General features: G+C 40.1%; 1 protein-coding gene across 1 annotated transcript; it reads right to left on the minus strand.

Moving 5' to 3' along the window:
* Nucleotides 1-6,463: 6,463 nt before the first annotated feature.
* LOC125091590 (heterogeneous nuclear ribonucleoprotein A3-like) lies at nt 6,464-7,726 on the minus strand. The gene has a single exon (XM_047715220.1). The coding sequence runs from the start codon at nt 7,693-7,695 to the stop codon at nt 6,628-6,630; it is 1,068 nt and encodes a 355-aa protein (XP_047571176.1). The 5' UTR covers nt 7,696-7,726; the 3' UTR covers nt 6,464-6,627.
* Nucleotides 7,727-22,978: the final 15,252 nt, after the last annotated feature.

Consider the following 22,978-nt stretch of genomic DNA (forward strand, 5'->3'; position numbering starts at 1 on the left):
ATAAATTGATTTCATGTTTCAATGCACAGCAGGATTTGTTGTTGGTTCTGAATTAATGTTATTCCATAGCATGCATTGTTGCCATCGAGAAGCCAAATCAGAGAATCAAAATGGCAACACTAATCAACTTGGAGGCTTTTTCAAATTTCATGTTTTGGAATCCCTATGAATTTGGAACATCTTCTGAATTTGAAAAAGTAACCAAACTCCTTCATCGGTTTTCGTTGGATACTTAGGACTATACAAAGGACAGGAGGATTCCATGCTTAGAAATCTCTTTCCAGTGGCTCTTTTAGGGATGTTTCTCCATCCATGGGCTCCAGGGTGCTCCCCTTTGCTGTGGGAACTGTTTCCTCTTAATCACAGGATTGAGGTTTATACAGTGTTATTCTACCACCTGCACAGAGTTGAAGGACCTGTGTTTTCCAGTCAGAATCTGTACTTGGAATAGGAGCTAAGACATTCTGGTGTCCATCTCTGCTGATCTCTTAGAAGAGAGGTAATACTTGGGACTAGAGTTACTAGTGATCAGTGTATTAGTTTCCTAGGGCCTCCATTGCAAACTATCCCATACCGAGTAGCTTGAAACACCATAAATTTATTTCACAGTCCAGAGCCAGAAGTCTGAAATCAAGGCCATCTTCTCTTTGGTGGCTCTAGGGGACAATTCTTCTTTGCCTCTTCTAGCTCCTTGTGTTTGCTGCAATCCTTAGCATTTTTTGGCTGGAAGGTATCTCACTCAAGTCACATGGCCATCTTCTCCCTGTGTCTCCCCTCTGCGTGTCCATCTGTGTCCAGATACCCCTCTTTTCCATGGATACTGGCCGTATTGGATTAGGTCCACCCTAATGATGTCATCTTAACTAATTACATCTGAGGTGATCTTATTTCCAACATATCTTTTTTGGGGGAACACTATTTAATGTGTAATAGTTAGGTCTCCCTGAAGGAGGCTCTGCGATGAAGGTATATCTGCAAATAAATCATTAGGTAAGTGTTCACAGGAAAAATCAGTCAGAGACTAAGGGAAACAGGGTAGGAAAAGGGAAAAGCAAAGGTCCCACAGAGGGTAGGGGAGCTAAGTCTTATTCCACGTAAAACCTGTAAATATAAAGTATATCTTGGAGTTTTCCTGATTAGAGGCAAGGAAGCACAGCATTCACATGCCTTCGGACATTATCATTGTCTGAGGGCTACCCTAGGGGCACCTGGGTTACTCATTCAGTTAAGCATCTTCCCTCATCTCAGATCATTATCTCAGGGTCCTGGATTGAGCCCCACATTGGGCTCCCTGTTCAGAGGAGTCTGCTTCTTCCTCTCCCTCTGCCTCTCCCCTCTGCTTGTATTATGTCTCTCTCTGTCAAATAAATGAAATAAAATCTTAAAATATATATGTGAATAAGAGTTACCCTAGAGGTGAAGGAATGTAAATTCCAAGCACTTCCATTTCTGCTACATGACTGCAAATGACTCCAGGACCACCTCAGTTGCCCCCTAAATGGATTACAGGTGCTAACTGTTGGAAGGAAAAGTATACCAGAGCTAAGGGATCCACAAAAAGGACAAAAACGGAAGGATGGTGGTCTGGGTGGAACATTGATGTTGGCTACAGGGGCACAGCCACTCCCAGCATATGACCTGAGCAAAAGACCAGTCTTCAGGGACGGAAAAAGGAAGCCAGCCCAAGAAAGAGGGCCCAGAGACAGAGCTCTTTCTGGGTATTTTCTGTGTCTCCTTCCCAGCTATAATCTCTTTCTGAGGCTCTGCTATATTTTCTCCAAGTAATTTCACAGTATTCTCCTGTTTTATAGTAAATACCCAGTTTTATCAGATTGATTATAAGATTTCGTATAAGATTAGGGGCACCTGGGTGGAGCAGTCAGTTGAACTTCCAACTCTTGGTTTTGGCTCAAGTCATGATTTCAGGGTTCTGGAATTGGGCCCCTCATTGGGCTCTATGCTCAGCATGGAGTCTGCTTGAGATTCTCTTTCCCTCTGTGCCGGCCCTTCCACTTGTGTGCATTCTTTCTCTCTCTCTCTCTCTCACAAGTAAATGAATAAATCTTTTAAAAAGATTTCTTATAAGATTAATTACCCAAATTTCCCAAATTCAGCTCATCATTCCTCCCTGGAATTTTTTCCCTTCTCTGGATGACACCGGTGTTCATTTGTTCAGTTACACAAGTTAACAGCTGTGAGTTATCACTACTGCCCAGATCCTGTCAGATCCCAGGTCCCATGGAATCATCTCTACAACATGTCTGAGACCTGCATCCTCTCCATTTTCACTACTGTCCCTCTGTTTCAAAACCTCTTCAGTTATATATACATGTATATCTATATACTTGTTATTATTCCAGCAGGTTTCAACCAGTTTCTCTTCCTCCCATCTGTCCTAATTTATTCTGCACAGTACTACTGTTTATCTTTACGCACGCACACACCTGTTCATTTCTCAACTATTTACTGAGCACCCATATTTCAAGAAGAAGTGGAAAATACAAATATGAATGTGATATTGATAACAGTGACATATATTATTGTGCCTGGCAATGTTTTAAGTGTTTTACATGTCTTAGCTTATTAAATTCTCATTAAAAAATATGAACAAGGTACAATTTGTACCCTTTAGAAGTTAAAATGAAACCAAAAAAACCAGACATGGAAAAGAGAAGTGATTTATTCAGCCTGCAACTACCCTCGTAAGGGGTTTGGTGTAAGAGTTAAGTGCTAGAGAAAAAGATTCGAGTGAATGTTTTCTCCTTTCTTTGGAAGAGAACACATAGCCAACACCATTCTAGGTACACAGGAGAGAAATTCATGTATTGCATCCAGTGACTTTTTTGGGGCATTAGGGCCTAATTCTCTGGTGGAACCCCATTGAAAATAGAAATCCTATTGATTTCTAAAATGATAATCATTTTGCAATATACATGAATATCCATCGTTATGCTGTACACTGGAAACTAATATAATGTTGTATTCCGTTATACCTCAACTGAAAAGAAAATGAGAGAGAAGTCAGGCTACAGGGTTGGCAAATGTTAAATCCAGTATTAGATCTCAGTCTTTGGACTCTAGTTGCCCATGTTCTCAGCCACTATGGATTGCTAAGACATGCTCTCATGGATAGTTTTCCTTGTCACAGCTATCCAATATTCATCCTCTTCCTATTGTTGGTATAAGGGGAAGAGAACTAATTTTTCTCCTATCCTGGGTTCTTGGCTGAAACTCTGTCCCCAGCTAATAAAAGATTCATGGGAAGAAAACAAACATAAGTTTAATAACACATATACTTATGTATACATGGGAAAGTCCCAGGAACTGCATAACTCCCTGAAATGGCTCAAGCCACCACCTTCTGTACTATCTCCAGCTAAAGAGAAAGAAAACGTGTGTGTGTGTGTGTGTGTGTGTGTGTGTGTGTGTGTGTGTGTGTGTGTTGGGGGCCAGTTATGGAAGGTTATCAAGCAAAGCACACTAAACAAGGGTAAGATTGTTATGCAGACTTAAGTTGTTGCCTTTTCCATAGATAAGAGTTTCTAGAGATTTAGAGTCCTTTCCCTCCTCTTGATAACAGAGAAAAAGACATCCTTATAAAGGGAGTTCACTTTACGAAAGGATACCTTCTAGTCAGTTTTCAGAGCTTCTCCTGTGTCTGTTGTTTCTTAAAAATAATGGTTTGAGATAATCCTAATGCCAAAGAGGCATATTTTGGATTGTTATATTCTACTTCCTCTTCCTTGAGAATCCCATTTTCCATGCAGAGCTTTGCCTCCCATCAGGGAACATGAAATTGTTCTTTTGGTCTGTGCCCCAAGGGAGCCAGGCATAAACCCATAACCCATTCCATCATGAGCTTGTGCACCCACATCCACGACTTTAAGACTAGAGAGAGTAACTCAGCAACACAAGGTAAACCTAGGGTATCCTCCCCATTACTGAGACCATGTTAATAGGTGTCTAGCATCAGTGGTATCCACTGATTCAAAACACAGATTTACCTCACCTTAGGGGTTTTCCTCACCTTAAGATTTGTTAAAGAAAAAGTTATTCAAACCCAGGACCTGGGATCATGACCTGAGCCGAAGGCAGCGGCTTAACCCACTGAGCCACCCAGGCGCCCCTGGCATATTGACTTTTTTGAAGCTCATTATTTTTAAGAAACTGCAAACACAGGTGAAATTCTGAAAAGTGAGAAATTAACCTTGTGTAAAAAACATTTGTACATGTAAGAGAAATCTCCATTTGTAAGAGTATCTTCCTTGCTGAACTAGCAAGAGAAGGATGGCTAAATCTCTAGGAACTCTTAGCAATGGGGAAGGCAAAGATGTAAATCCCCATGACGATGGTACCCTTGTTTACTGTGCCTGGTAACCTCTCATAAGGGACACCCTCCCCACCCCAACATCTTCTTTTGTCTTTTGCTGAAGATGGTATTTAGGGCCACTTCAGAGAGTTACTCCATTTTCCTGAGTCTCTCCCATGCATACAGGAGGCATACATGTTATTAAACATCTGTTTATTTTTTCTCTTGTATGTCTGTCTTTTATCAATTATTAGACCAGCCAAAGAACCTTGAAGGGAAGAAGGAAAAAAACTTTCCACTGCTACATTTTCTACCCACCCCCCGACCTTGCTGCCACACTAACTGCCTGTTTCTGGAAGATGGTTTGATCAGGGCTGCCTTCCCTGCCACTTTATGTCAGAGAGTAGCTCTAAGGAGTCTCCCTGTTTGAGGATTTCTTTTTCCTTTAGTGCCCGAGGTTCTTGGTCACACCACTTTGAAGAATGAAGAGAGGTAGACCACTCTTCATCTGGTCTAAAGAGTGGTGGGCAGCAAAGCAAAGTTTATTGAGTGATAGTACCACGCTCCCGAAGAGGGAGGGGACCCAAGAGGGTTGCCATTTTGACATTTAAATCTAGGGGTTTTATGAGATTGTTGATGGGCTGTTTTAATCTGGTTAACCTTCCTTGCACCTGTCACCCAAGCGGGTTTTTGCCCATGCGCTCATCTACCTATCAGGCAGTTGCTTACATGGGAAAGGGTGGAGGGCTCCTTCCAGGGTGGTGTACAATTACAGGTTGGGGGTCTTCCTCCTTTTAAGGGTAGTTTCCTCTTAGGAGGGGGGGCCCCTTGCCCATGCCTTCCTTTCTTCAAACTGTCCTCTGTTATCCCTTACCTCAGCCCGGCCCTGCACTAGAACTTGCTTTGTTAAGCAGGGGATTCTTGTGCTGCTAATTTTTTTGAAAAGCTTTGTGCTCTACTCAAATTCCAGAGTTCACACTCTAATTCTGATAATTAGTTGCTATGTGATAATTAGGGGCCAAGGCCAAGCTGCCCCAAGATGGTCCACTTTGGCATGAACATTATTTTGAGTTAAAAAGCAATCACAACCCAGCTGATCCAGGAAAAGCTCTGTAGAAGCCAAGGGCAGCCTGCCTCAAAATGTGCCACTTTGGCATATTGATTATTTTAAATAAAAGTTACTTAAGAGACAACCTGTGTAGCAAGGACCCTTAGAGCCTCTTCTGTCCCTCTGAACACAAGAAATAAACCTCTCATGTGAATAAACCTCTCCTTGTACCAGAATGTAAAGAAAAATCCTTACCACCAAAAATAGGAAATTTAAAGTCCAGAAAGCTGTATATACAACATTTGTAATGTTTTACTAATTTACTACCCTAGTCCAAATTCTGTTTAGAACTCATCACTCACTGGAGCTCCCAAAGTTCAGGTTTTTTGTCCTGCCAATTCCTTGCAGACTGATTATCTCTTTGTCTAAAAATATAAAAACTGCCTTCCTTGGTCATTTTTTAGTTCTCCATTCTATGATTGGGCCTCCATGCACATTTAATAAAACTTTGTTTTTTTAACTCCTGATAATCTGTTTTATGTCAATTGAATTCTTAGACCAGCTGAAAGACCTTGAGAGTAGAGAAGAATTGTTTCTTCCCTTCAGCTCTTTACCTGCCCCCCCACCAATTGTGTGAAAGAATTTAGGTAGAGGACCTGCCCCAGGAAGAAAGCTGTCACCAGAGATAACTACATTATAATAGAAATTATGCAGGATGGACTGGGAGGAACCTAGCAAGGCCTGTTTGATCAAAGTCCTCTCTGTGTCCCATTTTTTGAGCAGATATTTGTTTACCAAACGTGGACTCTTTTTCCTTCTTCTTCAGAACTGTACTTCTTCCTTTTGAAGTCCCAGCCCCCATCCCCTTCTTACTTAAGGATGACTTATAGACCTCATTTTGCCTGTCTTTGGAGTTTCCATGTCTGTGTGGATTCCCCATATTTAATTTGGTTTTCTCATGTTAATCTGTCCCATATCAATTTGATTCTTAGTCTGGCTAGAAGGACCTTGAAAGGGACAAATTCTTGCTCCCCAGCAGTGATCTCTAGTGAGTCACTTACTTTTTCTGTGCCTCTGTTTCATTGTTTTTTTGTTTGTTTGTTTGAAAATATGTAATATGTATTTGTAGGGAAACAAATGGTGTCATCAGCTTTTACTGTGAGCTACAAACCTTACCCAGCCAGAAACCTTCGTATTTAAGATGGTAGGAAAGACATTCCTCATTTAGGCAAGAAGGGTTCTCATTCAACCCTTTTCTTCTGAAAATTTTTTAGAACCTTCTGCTACCATATCCACCACTTCCACCACCAGAGCCATAACCACCACCATAGGGACTGCCCGAGCTTCTTCCACCAAAACTGCCCCCCTTCATGGGTCCATAATTTGATTGCTGTTGTCCACTATAATTTCCAAAATCATTATAGTTCCCACCACCACCATAGTTACCACCTCCAAAATTTCCTCCTTCATTGTAACCATCGTATCCTCCACCACCACCTCCATATCCACCTCCTTGGTTTCCATATCCTGGTCCACCACCATAGCCTCCTCTACTACTGTAACCAGGACCACTACCATAGTTGCCACCATCACCTCCAAATCCATTATATCCACCATCACCTCCTCCGTAACTACCTCTGCTGCCACCACCACCACCACCATAGCCTCCTCTTCCACCAAAGTTTCCACCACGGCCAAAGTTACCACCACCTCCAAAGTTTCCTCCACGACCCATGAAGTTGCCAGATCCACCTCCACGACCTCTTTGTGATCCAGCAGACTGCATTTCTTGTTTAGAAAGGGCCTTTTTCACTTCACAATTATGCCCATTAATAGTGTGGTATTTCTGAACAACAATTTTATCAACTGTATCATGATCATCAAAAGTTACAAAAGCAAATCCTCTCTTTTTTCCACTCTGCCTGTCTTCCATAACTTCTATGGTTTCAATCTTGCCATACTTTTCAAAGTAGTCTCTCAAATTATACTCTTCTGTATCTTCTTTAATTCCACCAACAAAAATTTTCTTCACTGTTAGATGGGCACCAGGCTTTACAGAATCCTCTCTAGAAACAGCTCTCTTTGGTTCCACTACACGCCCATCAACCTTGTGTGGTCGGGCACACATTGCTGCATCCACCTCTTCAACACAAGAGTAAGTCACAAAACCAAAACCCCTGGAACGTTTTGTTTGGGGGTCTCTCATCACCACACAATCTGTAAGTGTACCCCATTTTTCAAAATGTTCTCTTAAACTATCATCTGTAGTTTCAAAGCTCAAACCACCAATAAACAGTTTTCTCAACTGCTCTGGTTCCTTTGGATCATGGCCCTCCATTTTGAGACCGGACTCGCCTTTTCCAACTCGAGTTCAATATGGGCTGTTTCATTGTTTTTTAATGGGGATAATAAAAGTACCTACCTCACGGGGCTGTTAGGATTAAATTCGTTAATATTTAGAACATTTCCTGGCGGAGCTATTACCAATTAGTCCCCAGTATCTGCAATATTTTAAGTCTATTGTGGCATTTTCTTCTTTAGGTTGGAATTACATTGCATTTAGCTGATAGTCATTCAGGTTATAGTTTGTTATTATGGCTCTTTCTTGATTTTGTTTGAAATACAATTTCCCGGGGCACCTGGGTGGCTCAGTGGGTTAAGCCTCTGCCTTCGGCTCAGGTCATGATCCCAGGGTCCTGGGATCCAGCCCCACATTGGGCTCTCTGCTCAGCAGGGAGTCTGCTTTCCTTCCTCTCTCTCTGCCTGCCTCTCTGCCTACTTGTGATCTCTGTCAGATAAATAAATAAAATCTTAAAAAAAAAAGAAATGCAATTTCCTTCCATTTTATATTTTCTTTGGGTGATGGTGGGGGTTGATTTCATATGGGAAGAAGTATCTCTTCACGGTTTTTTAATTTAAGATATAGAGATCATTCTATACATATGTAATGTATCCCTGATCATTTCTGTCTTTAAAATAAGAAGATACATATTCTCTTTCTCTGTGCTTAAATTGTATTTGATATTTACTTGGATATTGTAAAGAGCACATCTATTCAGAAAGAATTCAGAAACTTTGAAATGTTTTGTTGTTATTTTCACTTGTGTTTTGTTATCTTAAAAATCCCTAACCATTTATCTGATAGAAATGCTACCCCATTTGATGCGAGGAGGGTGTGATACAATTGCCTTTAAATAAATAACTGGAAAAGAACAGGTACCAAAATTCAATTTGGGTAAATTTCAAAATCCCTTTCTCCAGCAATTACACAAAGTTACAGAAATCTATAAGCAACAGACATTTATTTTTATTTTCTTAATTTAATTTTGTGTAAATACAGCTGCTGTGCTCTCTGTGAACTTCCCTTTAATTTATATTGTGTTTCTCCATTGACTCTCTAAAGTAGGGTTGCATTTCTCCACTTGTGCCTCATGGAGGTGTTGTGTGGACCAAATCAGATAATGTATGTAAAGCAGTGAGAACCCCAAAGGTGCCTGGCATGGTGTAAGCTCTCAATGAATGCTTGCTATTTTTCTTAGCCTCTAGCACTGCAGGAGGAAATGTATCCCATTAGAATATCTTCCCAAGCATGGAGCTGGGGTCATTTCCATTGCATGCAGAGCTCCTTTCCAGATCTCCTTCCCTATTTGCGGACACTTTTAAAGAAACTCTACAGGGTTGCAAAGACCTCCTTTTGGGGCCTTTTTTCTAAATTAAATTTTGTAGCTCATCCCAGCTTCTTTTTCTTATTTGATTTGGATTTAAAAACGCTTGGTGAGGGTCCCTTGGGTGGCTCAGTTGGTTAAGCATCCGCCTTTGGCTCAGCTATTGATCCTGGGAACCTGGGATCAAGCCTTGATTCCAGTCCCCTGCTCTGTGGGGAGTTTGCTTCTTCCTTTGCACCCACCACTTATACTCTCACTCTCACACATTTTCTCTCTCAAATAAATAAAATATTAAAAAAAAAACCCTTGGTGAAATCACCTTCCAACTGTACTTGAAGTGTAGGGTGCAGACTGCTTCTGTGGTACCTATGGTAACTGATGCTTTTGAAGGCTAAAATGCAGCAGTGCAGCTTTGCATTTGAATTTGCTGACTGTCTGTGGAAAGGCCTCCATTTCTGATGATTTTCTCTAGATCTCATGTCTAGAGTCAGGATACAGCAGGCCTAATGGTTGAAAGGCACAGCACTGAACCTCCATTTGAGGTTTTTGGTAGCTATGTGACCAAGATGAGGTACCTAAAATCTCAGTGCCTCAAATTTTTCATCTGGGAAGTGGGGACAACAATAATTCGTACCTCACTGGGTGAAGGTAAGGGCTACATGAGATGTTAATTTAATTTAATTGATTTCATTGTATTTTTTATGTGTAGTTGTTTAAGTGAATTATTTATTTATTTATTTTAGCATTTCAAAATGATACATTTATTTATTTATTTATTTAAAGACTTAATGGTTTATTTTAGGGAGATGAGGAGGGAGAGAGAACACACACAGGTTGCGGGGAGGGGCAGAGGGGGAGAGAGAATCTCAAGCCAGCTCCACACTGAGGGCAGAGCCTGACCCAGGGCTCAATCTCATGAGCCATGAGATCATGACCTGTGCCGAAATCATGAGTCAGACACTTAACCAGCTGAACCACCCAGGTGCCTCAGTGGATTATGTTTTTAAGCATGTGAGACATGTGCCCACCTACATCAACATTACACAGCAGATGGGATTAAGAATTAAGATCACTTGCGTCAATATGACTTAGTTATTTGTTCCAGGAAAGTCTCACCGAGGAAAGATAAGACTGTAAGACAATAAGTAGCTTCCCTCTTTGTTTCAGGAAATTCCTGTAAGAAAAGTTTACTTTACTTTCCTGGAAGCAATTCATTTACCAAACAACAGCTTACTTGCCAAGGCTTGCTCCGAGACCATGTATCTACCAATAAATACTAAGATATTATGTTAAAACTTTTGCCCAATTAGCCACCACTGAGAGTCACACTTTATTTCTTTTTAAGATTTTATTTATTTATTTGACACAGAGAGAGGAAATACAAGCAGGGGGAGTGGGAGAGGGAGAAGCAGGCTTCCAGCTGAGCAGGGAGCCTGAAGTGGGGCTTAATTCCAGGACCCTGGGATCATGACCAGAACCAAAGGCAGACACTTAATGGCTGAGCCACTCAGGCGCTCCTGAAAGTCACACTTTAAACTAGACCCTGGAGTGCCTGCTTGGCTCAGTCAGTTAAAACATGTCCAACTCTTGATTTTGGCTCAGGCCATGATATCAAGCCCTGTGTCAGGCTCTGTGCCCAGTTAGGAGACTGCCTGAGATTCTTTCTCTCCTCTCTCTTTGTCCTCACCCCACTCATGCTCTCTAAATAAAATTGTCGAGAATAAATAAATAAATAAACTAGGCCCCAAACTCTTGAACTATCTCTCTTTCACCCTCCTTATTCTGATCTGACCCTTGACCTGGGTCTGACCTCTTTTTGTATTACACCCCACTCATCTTCACTCAGTGCCAGCCACATCAATGCCCTTGCTGTTTCTCAAATAGTCTCGCTACGTTCCCCCTACTGGGTTTTAAATTTGATCTTCCCTACAAATATCCATTTGACTCATTCTCTTGTTTCCTTCAAGTCTTTGTTCAAATGTCCCATTATCAGAGTGATTTTCCTAACTACTTCATAGAAAATCCACCTGCCAAATGTTGACTGGCCCTGGTATGCTTTCCTCCAGAGTGCTTCTCATAACCTAATGTATTGTACCCATTTGTGTGTGTGTGTGTGTGTGTGTGTGTGTGTGTGTGTCTTCCTCCTACCAGAATGTAAGCATCATGAGAAATGCAACTTTATTTTTATTTGTTCTTACATCCCGAATGCCTAAATAGTGCCAGGATCATAGTGAGACCTCAATAAATATTTTTGAAATAAAGGGATAAAGTGAATGAGAAGTAAAAGTATAAGGAGACTGAGTCTCAGTTGCTGATGCTTTGTAGAAACAGCCATTTCATCTAGGCTGGAATGCCCTGAGGATGTTTCTGGCATGAACCAGACAGAGTCCATGTTGTCCAACCATGGTGTCCATGGTGTTTTGGACACCATGTCCATTTCTTGCTTATAACCCTTGAATGGTTTCCTACTCATCAGGAGTTGGCAAACTATGGCCCATGTGCCAAATCCATTCCAGTGCCTGTTTTTTTAAATAAAGGTTTATTGGAACAGAGCCATGCTCCTTCATTTATGTGTTGTCTATGGCTGCTTTCCTGCTACAACAATAGAACTGAGTAGTTGCAACAGGCCATATGGCCCACAAAGCCTAAAATATTTATGATATGATCCCCTATAAAAACAGTTTTATGGGGTGCCTGGGTGGCTCATTCGGTTAAGCGGCTGACTCTTGGTTTTGGCTTATCTCATGATCTCATGGGTCCTGGGATTGAGCCCTGTGTCAGGCTCTGCACTCAGAGGAGAGTCTGCTTCAGGATTCTCTCCCTCTGCCTCTCTCCCAGCTCTTTCTTTAAAATAAATAAATCTTGAAGAAAGTAAAAACAGTTTTATGACATTTGCTATGGGCTAAGATGAAGTACACTGTTCTTCAGACCTGTCTTCTACTTAGAAAAGCAGTGTGGGATTTGGCTAAGAGTTTGGAATCACATAGGTTCAGATGTCCACCCTGCCAGTTATTAGCTGTGGGAACTTGGGTGAGTTACTCAACCTTTCTAAGCCTTAGTTTTCTCATCTGAAAAATGGACATGATAGTGGTCTTACCTCGGCTGTTGTTAGAATTCAATTGCTGTCTGTAAGTATTATTCTTGCCACAGAGCCTGGCATATGGCAGGCATGTATGCAATTTAGACTATGATTTTTATAGCCGACTCTCCAACAACTTCATGTCCTATGCTTCATTTATTATTAACACTCAACTGCTGAGTATTCCTGTATACTTGAAGTTGCTTTCTGCTTCCATAATTTGCCTACTGATTTTGTTTGCCTGGAACATTTCATTGGAATTTTAATTGCCTTTGTAGACCTCCGCTAAGGTTCCATATCCTGTCAGAAGACTTCCCTGGAAGCCATGGGTAGAGTCATTTGGTCCACTGTGGTCTCATAGTACCGTTGCAGTTAATGCCCACTCTTAAGCCTCAACACATCAAATTGAAATAATGTAAGTCTCTGTCTCCCAAACTAAAACCCCCCAGTGGTGGCAGTAGTGGTGCATAGGGGACAGGGTGGGGAAAATGCTTCTGAACTCATTTTTCTATTTCCAGTACCCAGTGCAGTACTTGCAGCGTAACGACTGGTTGTGACTAAATCAGTTACTCGAAGGAGGAGATATTCCTTTTGTTCTTTCCCATTGGTTCACATGTTGCTTGTAGCTATTTCTAATTGAAAGGAGAGCATTGATTCTGGCTTAAGCTTCCTGTGAAGGAGGGTGGTGGTGGGGAGCTGCCTCAGCTCACAGAGTTTGCTTTGAAAGGCTCTGTTGGCTCAGGGCAGACTGCAGGGACAGAGCAGTCAATTTCCTATACAGTTTGCTGTGACAGAGGAAAACAAACAATGCACTCTCTTTCTGATGACATTTGGTGGCTTGAGTCCCACCTCTGCCACTTACTAATGATATGATTTTAGTGTGTCATTTCCCTCAGCTGCAGGTTCCTTGTTGTAAACCTGGGGAACATTCTTCAGTCACTGACTTAAGACTTCGAGAGATGAAGTTAGGAAAAGCTCTTGATAAATTGATAAATACACATAAAATACAATTATACTTAGGCTATTGAGATGGTCCCATTGTTTTGGTTCATTGTGTGAGGAGCAGAAATGGGACTTTCATGGGTTTGTTTATAGATAGGTTCATTCCAGAAAGACAAGGCTGGTCCTATGTGGTTGGCTCATTCCATCAGATTAGTGTAGGCCACTAGGACTCGTGTGCCAAAAACATTGACACAAGACAATTCTTTGACCCAAAAATGCAATACTTTTGAAAATTTTCCTTCACAGAAGAAATAACCTAATTATCCCAAAATGACTCAAGTATTTTATTTTGAAAAGTGATAATTAGCTCTGTGATCTAAAAGTAGGATCACAATTCTGTTTTGTGTTAATTTTCTCTGCCATATTAAAAAATACTACAATGTTTACTATCCCCCAGTTACTATGGGTCACAAGTCCAGGCAAAGCTTAGATGGATCCTCTGCTTCATGTCTCACAAAGCTACAATCACTGTATTGGGCAGGAGTGGGTTCCCATCAGAGGTTCTGCTGGGGAAGGATTTGCTCTGAAACTCCCTCAGCTTGCCGAAAGAATTATTTTCCTTGAGGCTATGGGATTCATGGCAGTGTAGGGAGGAAAAGTTTTCTTTGACTCTAGGTCTGAAAATTAAACTGACAAAAGTAGATGAACAGGAAAAAAGCATATAAAGCATATAAATTTATTTAATATAAGTTTTACATGACAAGGAGCCTTCATAAGGAAATGGACCCAAAGAAACAGTTAGACCTCAGTATTTTTATGTTAAATTTGATGAAGAGTAGACAGGCATGGAGGAATATGATAGGTCAAGGAACAAAAGGTAAGTGTTGTGAACTGGGGTGAACTCAGCAAGGCCTGTTGGTTCACATTTTTCTCAGGGTCCCTTCATCTTTGGAGATAAGAATGCTCCCTTCCTCTGAGTATAAGCAGGTCACCCCTCATATGAGGGATGTATGACCTGCTTCAGGGGAGAAGGACAGGGGGAAGGCCAGAATGACTTTTGTTCCTGCTGCTTTTCCAAACTCCTTTAGTTTAAATTACTCAGTATGCCAAGGTGCCATATTTTGGCATAGATTGTCCTGAGCTCCCATTAACAGCTTGATTTTTCAAAGCCAGAAGTAGAGAAAGAGGGAGAAAAAGAGGGCACATAATTCTAACAAGACAGATGTTACACATTTACGTGATCATATACACAAAATGACCTACATCCCATCATCTCTGCCACATTGGATTGGTTAAAAGAAGCCACAGATCCTGCTCATATACTCAATGGGAAAGGATTACACAGAGGGCCTGTGACTTGTTTTTAACCAGTACACCAGTAACACAGGTGTAACCAGTAACCAGGTGTCCTTCATAAGTCACTTATGCCCTGGAGACAGGGATCTTAGCATCATGGTCCCTGGAGTCCGTGGTCTTAGAAAATGTACATGATGACCACTCCTTAGATGTTATCTATGGTGCAGGAAGACTGCAAAGAAACCATTAAATCCCTGACCTTTACAAGGAGGATATACATTAAGACAAGCATAAAGCAGAAGTAAAGCACGAAAAGGAGCAAAGGACAAAATGGCATTTTTTCATGGGGTCCCTTCAGTTTACCCGTCTCAGTAACCAGGAAAAAATGAGTAACTCTCAGATATGGCTTAGAATTCAGGCTTAAATACTTCAGCTAAAAACAAAAGAAAGAAAGGTAAGGGGGAGGCCATTTATGAGCAGGTGACCTAGAAAAGTAAGGTAAACCAAATAAGATTTGTTATGCAGATTTAATTCAGTGCTTTCTCCATTGATAAGAGTCTCTTGTGATTTACAGTCATCCTTCCATTCCTGGTAGAGTGAAGGAGACATCTTTAGAAATGGAGATTTCCAGGGGTGCGTGGGTGATTTAGTCGGTTAGGCATCTGACTTGATTTCAGCTCAGGTCAAGATCTCAGAGTCATGGGATCAAGAGCTCCATTCTCAACCAGAGTCTGCTTGGGTATCTCTCTCCTTCTCCCTCTGCCACCCACCCTCCATGCTTGTATGTGCGTGCAATTCTCTCTCTTTCTCCAATAAATAAAGTCTTTTTTAAAAAAAAAAGAAATGGAAATTTCTTTTATATACATAAATGTCCCATACACAAAAGTAACTTCTACTCTTTTCAGAGCTTCTCCTGTGTCTCCTGTTCTCAAAATAATCAGCTCAAAATAATCCTTATGGCAAAGAACGTTATTTTGGGTTGGCATATTCTGCCATCCTCTGGTGTAAGTACCAGGAGACAGGAATCCCAGAAGGCACAAAATCAGACTACCAAACTGTAGAACCACTAAGGTATGTCACTCCTTAATTTAACACAGATACGCATGTGTGTGTGTCTGTGTGTGTTTCAAGTGGTGATAAGCTCCATAAGAAAAGAGATTTTTGTCTCTCTTGTTCACAGTTGCATCTTCAGCACCTGGACCAATATCCAAGAAAGGAGATGCTCATTACATATTTGAGGGATGAATGAATTGATGAACAAGTGAATCCCCACTGTGTGCCTGACACTGACAATTATTGTGGGCTGTGGTAGTGCATGATAGATTTACTTTGCAGTATTTCTTACACCCAAATAGCATAAACCTTTATCCTCTTAGTGACAATAAACTCTGAATTATTGAATGTAAAACATTTGACAAGAATTGTGGGATTATTTTGAACTCAGTGGAGGCATGTAACTATTAAATTTCTGAAGCTCAGTGATTTTTTTATGATGTAAAATTTACGACCAAGTCACCTTTCCGAAACTAATTATGAGAAAATAGAACTTTCAAGTCGGGGAATTTTAACGTGATTAAAAAAGCACTTGACCCTGCCCCTTCTCCATCAAATTTCTTTTCTCTTTTGTGTGGGCACAAATTTTTATCTTAGCCTCTGAAGAGTTATGTCCTACAGTAACTTGTAATGACTGCCATCTGTTAGGGAGAAATCCTTAACATTACAGAATTATCTAATGTTATAGCTTTAGGGTTTCCTGACCCAGAATACAGAAAAATACAATCTCGTGGCTTCAGCTGATTTTTTTTTTTTTTTTGCTTATTTACACTGAAATGGCAGTGTCAAAAATCCAGTCCTTGCTCCATCCTCACCAGAAGACAATATTCCAAATTCCATAGTGGAGTAAGAAGGAGGAAAAAACAAGGGGTGGGGGAAGAAAGCAGAATGTTTTAGATGCCAAACAGCACATGGAGAGTTTTGTACGCAGGGACGTCTGAGAACATCAGTGACAGGATGCCTTCTCACAGCTGCTGGAGTCCCTCTGATGAAAGGCTTTATGGAAAAAAATAGGCAATCAGCATTCTGCAAAGGATGACATTTTCTATTAAATTGTCTCCACTTTTTATATAACACAGCTGCAACGGCTTTATGTGGCTTTTCCTAATGATACCTCGTCTTACGAGCACACACAGTAGCAAAATAGTTTGTCAATGGCTTCTTCCAAATTCACAGTGTTTCAGAGTAATGACTTCCCACTCACCTGAGAGTCCCCATCCCCACCCCTGAGAGTCTCAGATGCCATATTTACTGGTGCCTGTAACAATACAGAACCAAAAAATGGGCCACTGCGTATGAAGGACAGACTATATCATAGTGGCTTCCCAGTAATATCCTCCTAAGGTAGACAGTGTTGTTCTTCAAAAAAGCTGCAATGTGGGTTGATGATTGGTGATTTAGTAAAGTGTCTTCTATACCCACTCCATAAGTACTGACTGAGTGAATGAATGGTCAATTAACTTCTCTAGGTTTCCTTTTAATTAAAAAGAAAGGTAGTTTTGTAGTTTTCATGTTTAGCAAGTTGCTGTTAAGTGCAATGGTTGCAAATTGGTATGTCTTCCAAATGCTCTCAGCTGGTGCTGATCCCCTTCCTCTATATTAAATTGCTGCTGTTTTGGCGATTGTGTAATACACTGAATTATACATACTACTGATAAATAACATGATCTCCTGAAGAAATTGTCCACATTAATCTCAATCGAGCACTTTTGGCTGTGAGATTTGATGTCTCATGTTGAAGTGCTTGTTTTGAACATTAAAGGTATACTTCAAACCTCCTAACTTTTATTGGGCTGTAATGTTCACAGGAAGTTCTGTAATTATTTAGCTGTATTTCAGATAGATCCTAAAATCAATTTCATGAAGTTTAAGACTCAGTTTTGCAGCATTTAAGCTAAAAGATAACACATCTCTAGTTTTCTGGTTTATGTATTATTATTTGTTTCCACAGGGCATTTTCGATAACATAGTGAAAACGAAAGAAACTAAAAATAACTAATATAAAGTACTTTGAAGTTTAAAATGTAAAGAGTTTTTGAAAATGTTGTCATTAACATAATGCCCTACAATTTAGTTTGGAAAATCCTTCTCTATTTCTGTTGATACTGGTTATCCCTATTATCTTTTCTTAGATCATTGTATATTTTCCTTTCTTGGTACAGATTTGTCATATATTTGAATTATATAAGAACAGGAACTGGGTATGTTTTGCCTACCAGTGATTCCTAGCACAGATTTTTGGCGCAAAATGGATTATCAGTAAATTTTCTTGAATAAATGAAAAAGTAGAATATGGCTAGGGGAAGTTCGGCTAACTCATTTATTTTTAATATCTGAGTAGAGTTTAGCTGAGTGAGTAGGTAGATATGTCATAATTTGATGATCTCATCCCATTGAACATTAATCTTTTGCCATTTTAAGTAATCTAATTATTACTTATATTTGCCTATGAAATGTGTCGTAGCATTTCAAACTAATATCAGAAGATTTTCGAATGCATAGTGAAGTAGCCCCCAAACATCTGGGAAAACAGCAGAAACAATATTAATGTTAACTCATCCATTGATCCTGTGGTTATGAGACTAAATATCCATATTCCATGATTAACATTTTCTTTTCTAATAACTTCGTATTGAAATCTCAAAATGTCCTTGATGTTTTCATGCCCTTAATTTTTTCACATTCTGACATAAAGTATTTAAGTCAAACATACATTTATTTGTAAGAGAGATTATTTCCACTCCAATCATAAAAAAAATAAAAACTTTTTTTCTGCTAATTTGTTGAGCTCTCACCCTTCTCTGGCTGCTGGGATGTACTGATATGGCACAGCTGCCCTGAGAAGTAGCACTGTTTTTGATTTCTGGTAGAAATGAAAACAGTGCCACATGTGCAGCCTAGCTCAGAGCCCAAATCACAATGGTCTCTACTTTAAAAAGATTGTATCATAAGTCTGTATCTAACTGACAAAATTATTTGTTACTGTGTTGGGGAGTAAATGATAGGGGAGAAAACTGGCCACAAAATATATCCATATGTTCAAAATCAAATAGTATTTCAGAAACAAGTAGTGCTTGCTTTGGTTTCTGGCATGGACTGTGTTCCCTCAAATGGCAAGGTATAATGACAGTGAAGATATAGGTCAATTTCACACCAACTACGGGGTAGAATGGAAAGCAAATGTCTCTTTCTTTACACAATATGAATCACGGAAGCATAATAAAGCTTGGACACATGTGGCAAAAACACAGACCTGCGTTATGAAGCGTAAGGAAGGAGAGTATGGGTGATAAATCAGGTAGCCAGTATGGTCAAGCCTGGTTTGAGCTCTGGAGGTGGCAGCAATGTAAGACTTTCTGGGGAGTAGCCCAGGATATATCCAGGGCAGGACTAGTAGATAATGAATGGAAAAATGGATGGGATCCAAAGGGGGAAGCAAAAAAATAAGAAGGGGTGCTATGGTGTAAATATGTAAACCTGAGTGTTTGGAAAATCCTGGAATGATATAAGCCTATTTTTCTTCCCTGTTGACCCAGTCCCTGATCACATACACAAATCAGTGGTGCTGGCTAATTATTGCCTTTCTCCTGCTGTTTCTACTTCACCATAAAATGCTGGGGAAGGCACACTCCTTGGGCAGGAGTACATTGAGTTAGGATGGTAGTCATTTGCAGGTACCTCTCTCAGAACCTCTGATAGTCCTATATCAAAAATCCTTTGATTGGCTCTGTTCATGGATGACAGAGACTGTCCTGTATGGGGAAGTGAGTAGATTGAAGACGTGAGAACAACCTGCGGAATAGCTTGCCCAGGTGTAAATGAGAGGATTGGGTTTGGTCTGCAAAACTTCCAATTCACATATTGCATGACTTCTTTCTCTTATTCCACTCCTCTTCTCCCCACCCAGAGTATCAGTAAAATCAGTGTGCTCTCCATTAGGCTTAAAACATGCTGAGCTTCCCAGCCTCTTTGCCTTTACCCCTATGGTACCTTACACTAGAAAAGCCCTCCCTGCATTGCCAACTCTCAGGCTTACTTATATTCAAAGACTTATCTCAAACTCCTTATCTGTCATGACATTCATTCATGAGGACATTTTTTTCTCTCTTTTTGAAGTCTGAGAGCTTTTTGTTTCTAGCTTCCATAACTCTCTGTGTCTATATTTGTGTTATGTAAGCGCATTTTTCTTATTGATCCTTTAACAAACATCGAACATGAATGTTAAGATGGTAAATTTGAAAACCCTTAGCTATTCTAACACACAGACTCAGCTACATGCATTATTACAGACTAGAGAGAAACTAAGTAAAGGGTCAGAATTAGTCGAGCTCACTTTATGTGCTTTTCACATCTCCAGTCCCTGAGGTACTCCACATTCCTGTGTTTAAACAGTAGATCTGAAATAAACAATGAAGGTAAAGTGATCTTAAAGGCACACATACACAAACACAAAGAACTTGAGTTATTTCACTTGGTTTTTTGAATTGAAATTTCTTCTTTTTAATGGTTTTTTTGCTTTACAACTGAAGAATGAATCACGAAAATAATTAACAAGACAGTAAACAATATGTGTTGGACAGAATGTAGAGAAAGGGGAACGCTCTTACACTGTTGGTGGGAATGCAGGTTGGTGGAGCCACTTTGGAAAACGGTGTGGCGATTCCTTAAGAAATTAAAAATAGAGCTACCCTATGACTCTGCAATTGTACTACTGGCTATTTACCCCAAAGATACAGATGTAGTGAAAAGAAGGGCCATCTGTACCCCAATGTTCATAGCAGCAATGGCCACAGTCACCAAACTGTGGAAAGAACCAAGATGCCCTTCAGTAGACAAATGGATAAGGAAGATGTGGTCCATATATACTATGGAGAATTATGACTCCATCAGAAAGGATGAATGCCCAAGTTTTGTAGCAACATGGATGGGAGTGGAATAGATTATGCTGAGTGAAATAAGTCAAGCAGAGAGAGCCAATTATCATATGGTTTCACTTATTTGTGAAGCATAAGAAATAACACGGAGGACATGGGGAGATGGAGAGGAGAAGGGAGTTGGGGGAAATTGGAGGGGGAGATGAATCATGAGAGACTGTGGACTCTGAGAAACAAACTGAGCGTTTTGGAGGGGTGGGGGGTGGGAGGTTGGGGGAGCCTGGTGGTGGGTATTATGGAGGGCACGTATTGCATGGAGCACTGGATGAGGTGCATAAACAATGAATTCTGGAACACTGAAAAGAAGTTAAAAATAAATAAAATTTTTTTAAAAAAGAAAATAACGATAACTATTAATTATTCTATGACTTTTACTGAAATCAATTTGGTCATATGGAAGATTGGAGTAGGGGAAAAAAAGGATCCACTGCAAATTTCAAATATACTAGGAAGGCCACTGATGTAAACTGTTTCCTAATTTGAAAAATAGGAGTAGTGTTGCTTTACTCACAGGGAAATTGTGGAAACCTACTGAGATAGCACACACAAAGGCCTCATCCCAGTCTCTGGCACCAAGCGAAGTATCAGTTCTTATTTTGATGAACGTAATGATGTGGTATCCCAGAGTAAAGAACAAGGTAAATGAATAAAAAAATCTGCTATATTAGATAGGGATAGATGCCAGGAAGAAAATGCAAATCAGTGTCAAGTGGCAGGGTAGTGAATTGGAATTTTAGGGTGAGGATGATCACTGAGTAAATGCAAAAGTCAGAGGTTAGTGCAAGTGCTCTCTGGGGGAATAACATTCCATGAAGGGGAAAAGAAAGGGCAAAGTTCCTAGGAAAGGAGTGTGCTTGGAATGTTTGAGGTGTAGCAAGGAACCAAAAAGAGGGGGAGCCCTAGGAGACAAGGTTAACGGGTAAAAACAGGATGATACAGGTCTCGTCAAGTTTTACAAATCATAGAAAATCTTTACTTTTTCTCTGAGGGACATGGGACGCACTTGGAAGGTTTGAGCACAGTAGTGATAGGAATTGACTACATTTTAACAGCTCTGGCTCCTGAGCTGAAAATAGAGTAAACAGTTCTGCCAAGTTGAAAGCTACTCCCATGGTCCAGGAGAGGTACAATGACAGGTTGGACCAGGAAGGTGGCAGTGGTGGTCATGAAAACTGGCTTTATTCTGGGTACATTTCAAAGTTAGGGATACATAAGTTGGAAACATTATTGCCAACTTCTCTTCTGTTATTCTTTCTTCCTTAACATGTATTCTAGCTTTTTACAGTAATAATCACACCTGAGGATTTCGGTAATCAGCTGGTCCAATTGGAAGCCTCTGAGTCCCAGTGAAGCACACAACTGGTCTGTTTTTCACAGAACAACAATCAACAGTGAGTTGACGATGTTTTTCAAGTAAGAAAATTATATCATGTGTCCTGGTATCTTGGGAATTCCATTTTCCTTCTACCTACACATTCTGAATCCTTTAAATTGAATGAGACTAACCTTCATTTTTCTTTTTCCAAAGGTCTTCTTCCTTTCTTGTTTTTGTGCCAAGTCTTGTCTAATCCAGGCCATTAATGGGTCTTTAACTTCTGTTAACTTTTGGCTTATCAGTATGGAGGGAAGGGATCCATTTTTCCAACCTTATTATCTCGAAATCTTCTATTTATTCACATAGAATACTCGTGTGCTAGCTGGTAAAGTCAACAATTCCTCAATATCCATTTTAATTACATTAAATTAATGTCATCAAAAAATCTGTTGAGCATGATGCCAGACACTATCCAAGGGATAAGCAAGATATGGTTTCCTTCCACTAGTAACTTCTTATCTCAGAGGCAGATTTAAGCTGATCAAAAGCTCTGTATTACAATGTCATAAGTTCTTTGGTAAAGAGGAAACAAATAATTTTGCCTGACTAGGGTGGTCTCTCATAACACGGAAGGCATCTGAGAGGGGTATAGATGCGTTTCATCAGTGAAGAATGAGGGAAGGGTCTTCCTGGAAATAGGAAGCAGGAAAAAGACTCAGAGCTGTGATGATATGCATTCTGCCCAAGGGGAATAAAAAAAGTAGTCCACTACCTCTATATGTCATGTTCTTTGCGTGGATGGATGGATGGAGATGAGGTTGGAAAGAGAGACTGAGAAATGGTTATGAAGGCCCTAATATTAAATCATCATCTTATTCTGCCAAATTGACTTGCTGATTTTGCACAGAAGCCAGAAGTGCTTATTATAATGGAGAATCTTTTGATCATCCAATACCAGCTGGGATCTGAGCCTGTTCTTCAATTTTTCAAGGGAGTGAATAATCCTGAGGCCTCAGAAACATACCAGTTATGCATATTTTTGCGACAACAGTCCATTTTATTACATCTATATAAATTTTTTTATTTTGAAATGATTACAGACTCCCAGGAAATTACAAAACAAGTTACAAAAGTTCTCATTTATCCTTCACCTGGCTTTCTCCAATGGTGGCATCTTGTAGACTTAAAGGTAATGCAACAGCAAATCCAGAAATTGACATCAGTACATTATTATCAATAAGAATATAGACCTTTCTTCAGTTTTCACCATTTTTTAACCTCCATTTCATGTATATGTGTGTATTTGTATATTTCCATATCGTTTTCTCCTATGTATA

This window comes from Lutra lutra, chromosome X (genome assembly GCF_902655055.1).
Source record: "Lutra lutra chromosome X, mLutLut1.2, whole genome shotgun sequence".
Lineage (NCBI taxonomy): Eukaryota > Metazoa > Chordata > Mammalia > Carnivora > Mustelidae > Lutra > Lutra lutra.

Bases quoted from the DNA above. Each gene is read 5' to 3' on its own strand.
- LOC125091590 (XM_047715220.1), bottom strand. From the start codon at position 7,695: ATGGAGGGCCATGATCCAAAGGAACCAGAGCAGTTGAGAAAACTGTTT.